Raw genomic sequence first — 8,518 nt, 5'->3', positions numbered from 1 at the left:
CTTCACTTTCAAACACTCTATGTAAACCTCTTTCGATCCATCAAATACATACACACACTAGCTTAATCTCTCATCCATCACCCTCACTCTCACACACACCACACATCTTCATATTTTTCCCCAAAACCACCACTACTTATCTCTTTTTATTCCTCTATCTATCACAAACAAGATTGAAAAAAAAAACAACACCACAAATTTTTACACCAAAATTTTACAAAAAAAAATAAGGAAGAGTAGAGGATTCTTCTTCAAAAATAGCTTTATTTCTCGAAGTCCAGAGGAGCCAACAAAGTCGTCTTCCAACTTAGTAGCTCTAATCCCTACCTTGTTGATGTTTTTCAAAATCCAATTCCTACAATCAAAACAAAATAACTCAGTGATAAAGTTAAATGGAACGAGACGTAGTCATACCTGAGTAGCGAAGACACAGTCCCGCAACACATGAAACGACTGTTTCATCATCTTTCCCACACCTAGAGCATATAGGCGAAATTTCCACTCTCCATTTGCTTCTGCAAAGGTTAGTAAGGATGCGCTCACGAGCAGCCAACCAAATGAAAGTTTGAATGCGATGAGGTCCTCTCCATGCCCACAAGTTGTTCCAATCTCCCTCCACATGGATAGGCCCATTGTGCAACCGATAAGCACTTTGAATTGTAAATTGGCTAGTACCAGTATCACCCCAACCAATAGTATCATACCCGTCAACATTTGAAAGAACCGGAATAGAAAGCAACTCATTCACAGTGTTTGCTTTTTGATATAGTTCTATAACCTGGTACTTTTTTTTATAACTCTTAGTCTGGTACTATTACGCTACTATTAATATTAGTATATCACCATGTTTCAATTTTTTTCCGTGAAATATTTTATTTATAATTTATTGTTTATAAAGATATGCAAAAACTGATATCATGCTCTAGCCCTCCAACATACAAGGTTTTTTTTTAATCAAACATGCAAGGTTTTTTTTATAGCTAATCAGATGTGACCCCTCCCTGGGCGGATTCCTCCTTTCGTTCCTTAGCCTACGGGGTATTAGCAGTCGTTCCAGTTGTTGTCCCCCTCTTAAGGGTAGGTTCTTACATGTTACTCACCCATCCGCCACTAGAAACACCACTTCCCGTGGCATAGTTTACTGGGTGGGTTATGCTTACATCCCCCTGTCTTTTATAATTTTTTTAAAAAAGTTTGCAAATGGTTACAGTGTGCTCTTTTGGTTATAAAAAGAAAATAAAATAAACTGAAAAATATATTTCGTGGATGTGGAAATTATTAGAAATTTAGGGGTGGGGAGAAAAGCAATTACCCTGAAATTTCGAAGCACCAATATTTTGGAGTCCTTGTGATGAAAAGTCGGTTGCCCTGGCCCAGAGCAAACCCTACAAATGGTAAACATAAGCTGAGAACTCGCAGCAGGGACAAAAGGCGAGCAAACAAGCACGTTGGAAATGGTAGCGGATGTAGTGGGTGTAGACTTGGAGCTTGAACTTTCTCTATTCTCATCAAAGACTACTACACAGTTGAAACCAATACTATTTTTTTTTTAATTACAGTTAGAGTTTGAATTTTATCAATAATTATTTCTATTTTATTTTTTATTAAATTTTTAGTGTGTTTAATATAGATTATTTTATGTCATTGAATATATAGGACACACATAGTGTGAATTCTCCTCTCTCAATTGAATTTACTTCATGTATAAAAGTTAGGGTAACCAATGACCACTTGTCTAAGAGACTCACTAGAATCTATTATTGGTATTCTCGTTTATTTTTAAATGGTGCTCGTTTTATATTTAATTTTTTTGTTCTTTCTAATTACATTTAAAAAAAGAGGAGAATAATATTGTGTACGAGTAATCAGTCAATTTAGTCCCTAAACTATCACTCTCTCACCAACTTAGTCCCTAAACTATTAAAACCAACTAAAAAGTCCCTAAACTATATTCACATCCTTCAATTTAGTCCCTAAACTATTAAAACCAACTAAAAGGTCCCTAAACTATATTCACATCCTTCAATTTAGTCCCTCGGTTAACTTTTCCGTTAAGTGAGTGTTAGTAGTCCCTAAACTATAAAAAATACTTCAATTTAGTCCCTAAACTATCTTTAAAAACAACAAAATAGTAACAACACTGGTAAATCATTACTGCTAAATCAAATTCATTTTTAACATAATTCATTACTGCTAAATCATCCTTTGTCTCGTTCACTACCTAGTAACAACACAAATTCGTTCACTACCTAGTAACAACACAAATTCATTACTGCTAAACCAAATAAAACATTACTGCTAAATCAACAAAAACCAAAAAACAAACTTAACCATAATTTAAACCATAAACCATAATCTTCATTACATAAATCAACTAAACCATAATCCATCAAATTCATTACATAAGTCAACAAATCCATTATCCATCAAAAGAACTAATTAAATCACAATCCATAGTTAACTAAAGAACAATATTAATCATAAACCATAATTTCATTACTAGAAAACTAGCATGCATCATTACAAAAAACCAAATATTATAAGCAACAATCAAACAAAAGCACTAAGTAGAAGGTCCTTCATTGCGTGATCCTCAGCTTAATCCTGGAGTTGGCATGAAAAACGTACCATAAAACAACGACGACAACCGGAATTGGAGCGTATAGGTGGCGCTAGGGTTTTCAGATTGAGATGATTTGAGAGAGTTGATCGAGAAGAGAGATATAAGCGTAAAAGTAGCTTTTGGATTTTAGGGTTTTAAAGAACAGTTAAAGGAAAATATAACGGAGGACTAAATTGATGGATGGAAAATAGTTTAGGAACTAAATTGAAGGATGTGAATTGAATATAGTTTAGGGACCTTTTAGTTGGTTTTAATAGTTTAAGGACTAAGTTGGTGAGAGAGTGATAGTTTAGGGATTAAATTGACTGATTACTCTATTGTGTACACAGTTCTCAACATATATTTATGAGTTATGACAATGAGTATTACTATCACCTAATATGAATATTATTTATATTCATTCGTTATTTTTCCTAATATGTGTACAAAAACTTTGAATAAACAACTAATTTTTTATTTATTTGTAGGGCACTCTCAATTTAGTATTTATGAATGCGAGATGTTTTAGGATAATGTCACAAAACGTTTACCAAAATAATTTGAAGGGTGCAACATTTTACACTAAGTAGGTGCAACTCATAGATCCAATCTCCAATTCTCAGTCAAATGAACTCAACCTAGACAGAAATGCAGCCTGAAGTGCCCAACATCCAGATACTTATAAATGCAATGTCCATGCTAAATTCCTGAAGAACTTGCACAAACTAGCTATGAAATATGAACTACAATGTTAATTAAGTTTCATTTTATCTTTCAATAATTGAATGTGAACTGTGAAGCTTTGGGTCTCCTTTATACTCTCCAATGGGCTAAAGACTTGAAACATCAACACATCATTTTTAAATTGGATAATAAAATAGTGCTTGATCATTCGAATGCAAACATTTGGCAAGACTACTGCTGGTGCAATTCTTAATTCACGTATTGCAATTTTTAAAATTTTCCTAACTTTTGTTTAAGTTGTGTTTCAAAGTTGTGTTTCTAAGACAAACAAATGGTGTAGCTTATTCCTTAGCATGAACGACATTTTCCTATTCGGTTCCCATGATTTTTATCATACTATACAGTGTATTGCTTCTATTAGACGCCTATAAGACACCTTTTAAGGAAAAAAATCATGAGGACTCACATAAAACTCAAAGTAGACATGTCGGAACATTAACATTAAAAGAAGGCTTAAGCCATACATGAGGGCTTACACACCCTTTAGCACTTTACCCTCAATTTTAGCACTCTACTCTCAATTCAAGGGTACTATTTCAATACACCAAAAAGACTCGCTAAAAGTAGTTTTAGTACAGCGATTGACAAAATTATGGTCGCACCCTAATTTAATAATTTCATAGAAGCTACAAAGTGTAAAGTGTAGCTACCTTTACAAAATTATAGTAGTGCCATGATTTTGACAAACTCGTCGCCAAATCCAAACATACACTAATATTTATAAGGTACACGGCTACAAACCTGCTAAAGATGCTTCAAAAATCATTGAATTCCAAAATTACTAGCAATTAGAATTCACCAAACATTTCTGTAAAAAAAAAACTCCAAACACAGTGTTCACATACTCACAAAATACATACAACTTTAAGTCTAAAACCAGCTTTTTGGAGTTCAATCAGGAACGAGATGTGTGTCCCAACAGAAAATGGCTAAATAAATACATGTTTTTTATGTCAAAAAACACTAATATTATTAACTTTCAGTAATCTTAATCCACATATGATGTAATTTTATTGCTAATTCAGCAGCACGCCTCTTTTCTGCATGGCTGAAAATATTCAAGTTCACAACCTCTTGAATTGCATATAAAAGCTGCTCCTCGACTTCAATAGAAAGAGCAATGCAATTTGGTCCATGTACAGTGCTCATTTCAACAATCTAAAACAAGAAAGACTAACATTAACAACGGATATACTTCCCCAGTTTATGAGGTAAATGTGCCTAACAACATAATATCCTACATTGCATATTATCAATGACCATTAAACAATTTAATAACCTAGCTCTGTTTAGCTGTACTGGTCAAGTTTCCTCACACTGTATTTTCACATGGCAGGGAAGAAAAACTAGCAATTAGAAGACCATTGAAATCTGTAGGAGTTCTAAAACTATTTAAACCATTAATTAAACTTTAAAGGTAATCAGAAATGAGATTCCATGCTATTACTTTTATTACAACTACCACTCAAGAATGAGAAAATAAAAATTAGTATCTTCATTTCATGATTCTGCATTTCTAGTTTAAAAAGCTATGAATTCCATTTAAGGTATGCCACAAAGACACAACAAAAAGTGTTTTACCATTTCTTTAATCATTTTCCAATTCTTATACATGTCACCGTGAATTTCAAAATTATAATAAAAAAATTGCTATGAGTAAGTAAACTTGCCTGCTGCAGCCACGGGATTATGGTATTGAAAAATTTTCCTTCAAGGAGATATGGCGCTAAAGTACTAAGAAGAACATTGACGGTTTTCACCGATAAACTTTCTATAACTGGACCAGTTTTATTCAGAAGCTCAATGAGAATAAGTTCATTACCGGAACACAAAGCTTCCATATATGCTGAGTTTAGATCCCCTTCACATACAAGACGATTCACACATTTCCAGTAGTTTGTGTTGCTCTCAGGACAACCATTTCTAGCTTTGGTTCTAGCAGCGGATGAAAAGATACTACCATTCTTTCTCACTTGAGCAGAACTCATGCTTTGTCTATCCTCCACTAAGCTGTTGATATTATCCTCTGTAAATTTATGGGCAGTCTTTACCTTGTAACTTTTCCACATATCCACACTATCTCCGGCATGAATCCTAGGTTGGCTCCTTGAAGATGATTTTTTTTCCAAACTTTCAGTACTTCTCACCGAAAACAAGCCTGATTGCTTAGTACTAGCTTCTGAAGATGGCTTTGGAGTGCATATCGAGATCCTGGGAGAAGCCGCGTTTTGGGTCTGCCTCACAAATTTGGAGTTTTCTGAAAAAGAATGTCTTCCTCCTTTTAAAGATTCTTGAGATAATCTATCAATAACATTCTCCAAACCTACCATTCTTGATTGGATTGTAGAAAGGGCATCCATTATGCCAGTTGTAAAAATCTGAAAGAGATTTGAAGTGTGCTAAGTAAAATATATACAACATACCATGTGACACATAAGAAGAACCTTTGCAGACAGCACTTCAAATATGTGTGAACATATGTGTGCTAGAAGTAACAGTATTCATATTTTTATTGTGATAGACCACTTAAATGTTTACTACACTTCATTGGTTTTTCATATTAGTAGGTGATAAGTGATTGAGTAAATCATTCAAAACTTGCAGCTCCTACTGAAAGCACTTCAAGAGTTATCATGTTGTGAAAAGTAAACAATAGAAGCTAATGCTGATGTTGAATAAACTACTGCATATAGGAAAATAACTAGCAGCACATTTTGTTTGTGTGTGTGTGATATTAATACCTGTAATTGATGCATCATGTTGGACTGTTTGATTTCAATATCTGAAAGTTGATTCTGAATACGAGTCATTTCATTTGCCCTCAGTACACAACATTGATGTGTAATTTGGGGACATGACTCGGTGACTGTAGAATCAGAACTTTTAGGATTCTGCATCTGCATCTTTATGGAGTACATTTGTTCATTACAACTTATTTCTTCACCGAACCGTTGGCTTCTCACAATTGGCTTCTGTAGTCCATTGTTTACAAAGCAGTCATGGGAAGTTAAAAACTTGGTTTCATAGTTAGAAACAGAAGAGCACTCCTGCTTATCATCTGTAGGCACATAATCATAATCCACATCCTGCATGCTTGTAATATCAGCACTCACTGTTTCTAGTGGCTTTGTGATTGTGACAGAACTACTCTCAAACTCTTCATTATGGAATTCCACTTCAGAGTGTGTTCTGGGGACTGCAACTTCAACGTGCCAATCACCTGTTTTGGGATTTTGACAAGCTTTTCTTACAGACAAAGGAATCCTTCCCATAGTTGATTTCATATTACCTTTTTGGAGCTTGGGATCTCTATGTCTGGATTCAGCAGTAGTAGTACTACTACTGAGATCGACCGAGTCACCTCCGCAGATATTTTCTGTTGAAAGTATAAGAACTTAGAAGCATGCCAATGTATAAAAGAGTATCAATCAGAAAGGTCCGGCAAAAGATGATGATATTATCATATTGCTATATTATTAGTCATGTGCTCAAGGTTAATTAAGATGAGTGCAAACAAGATCACCGTCTAATTGGGACTTAAATAATACTACCAAATGTATCTATCCTTATTCCAACCAATAGCAATATTGATATCAAAATTCAAAAAGAGAAATAGCATAGGTAAACCTTTTAAGGAGGATCCAGTTTCAGAAGGCTCGGTAGTATAATGACCTGGAAGTATTTTCCAATATTTAAGAGCTTGCAAAACAGCATCCCTAACTGGTTTGACCTATATATAATCAATTATTCGTATATATAAGTAATTTCACAAGAAACATTGAAATTGAGAAATGTAAAAATTGAGAATGAGAAATCAAATCACCTTATCAAACCTAGATGAGTCGAGAGATTGAATACAAGAAGGCCTTAAAGATGACAAAAAAGAAGCACGAGTCAAAGCAATTTGTCCCAAAGCTACAGAAGCTGCTTTGCGCGTTTTCCAGTCAGTATCTTTTAGGGCATCTCTAATACCGGCAATAGCAGCTAACAGAACAGTTTGTGTAGAAGCTCCTCCGGCCTGAATAATGCTCCTGTTCAACTCAATGAGTGCGGGTTTAGCCATAAAATGTGGGTTCTTAAGCAACTTGAGAATCCTAGTCAATATGTTGTGCAAGAGGGGAAGAGGAGGTTGGTGTGTGTTGTGAATGATGGTGGCAAGACAAAAAGCAGAAACAGATTGAACATGCTTATTTTGTTCTCCAACAAGAGCTTCAAAAATTGGACTAGCTAATAACACAAACACCTTATCTTCATGATTATTATTTTGATTACCCAATTTCAAAGCAAGAGCGGCAACCATTTCAACGCAGGCTTCCCTTACAGAAGAATCTGGATCTCTAAAGCATTTAACAACGGAGGCAACCATTTTGGGAAGATGTGGAAGGATGAGAGATTCGTAAACGGTGGCGAGTGTTCCCATGAGTTTGAGGCACTGTTTAGTGATGGAGGTTTTTTGTTGGGAGTGAATGTCTAATATGCATGAGAGGAATGGTGATATGGATTGAGGGGTTAAAGCGTGGAGGATGATGTCGAGCTCCTTTGTTCCAATTTGATGTGTATCTCGATCTCCAACTTTGTTCAAAGCAGTGACTACTCTTTGTTTCATCTCAAAATTACTAGTCAACTTGTTGCTCTTCATTGAAATTCTTGTTATTATTTATTACTACTAAATTTGCATTTGCATTTATGAAATTGAAATTTGAAAATGGAGGAGGAGAGAAGAGAATCTCTCACAGTTCACTGACCTCGGGTTGAGCAAAATTTGTCTCACTCACTCACTCTCACTCATCATATCCATATTCCTCTCAGTGTCAGATTCCAAATCGTGAATGAATTAATCATGATTTTTCAATTCAAATTTTACGCGCCCTACATGTCAATTCGAATTTCGGCTGTTATGGGCCCTTATCCTCTCACTTCCATTTTGGGCTTTCAGCCAGGAGGAGGAGGATAAAATACGTGCTTCTTTTCACGCCCCCTTATTTCCAAAAATAACCATAACCATTCCATTTCTATTTGAATTCAATTTGCTTCTTGTTAAATATTTTAATCCTGTAACAAAATCATTCAAACTCTAAATTTGAAACACTCCCTTACACATTCAAATTCTAGAGTTCGGACGTTTTTCAAAAATGTTTAATTGAGTTGTATGATAAACTATTTTCTTGTCTC

The 8,518-nt window shown here is 34.8% G+C and overlaps 1 protein-coding gene across 1 annotated transcript; it reads right to left on the bottom strand.

The window, feature by feature from the left end:
• Positions 1-4,023: 4,023 nt before the first annotated feature.
• On the bottom strand, positions 4,024-8,175 carry LOC123904011 (TORTIFOLIA1-like protein 2). Its single transcript, XM_045953710.1, has 5 exons — positions 7,170-8,175; positions 6,974-7,076; positions 6,088-6,722; positions 5,017-5,724; positions 4,024-4,504 (listed from the first exon to the last, which is right to left on the bottom strand). Exons 1-5 carry the CDS (start codon positions 7,983-7,985, stop codon positions 4,319-4,321), a joined length of 2,448 nt encoding a protein of 815 aa, XP_045809666.1. The 5' UTR covers positions 7,986-8,175; the 3' UTR covers positions 4,024-4,318.
• Positions 8,176-8,518: the final 343 nt, after the last annotated feature.

Source organism: Trifolium pratense, linkage group LG2, assembly GCF_020283565.1.
Source record: "Trifolium pratense cultivar HEN17-A07 linkage group LG2, ARS_RC_1.1, whole genome shotgun sequence".
Classification (NCBI taxonomy): domain Eukaryota; kingdom Viridiplantae; phylum Streptophyta; class Magnoliopsida; order Fabales; family Fabaceae; genus Trifolium; species Trifolium pratense.
The sequence above is the reverse complement of the archived record's forward strand: the minus strand, read 5'-3'. Positions and strand labels throughout refer to the sequence as shown.

Coding starts and splice junctions, on each gene's coding strand:
- LOC123904011 (XM_045953710.1), bottom strand. CDS start 7,985: ATGAAGAGCAACAAGTTGACTAGTAATTTTGAGATGAAACAAAGAGTA. Junction 6,723..6,973: donor AACTGGATCCTCCTTAAAAG/GTTTACCTATGC, acceptor TACTTTCAACAG/AAAATATCTGCGGAGGTGAC. Junction 5,725..6,087: donor ACATGATGCATCAATTACAG/GTATTAATATCA, acceptor AATCTCTTTCAG/ATTTTTACAACTGGCATAAT.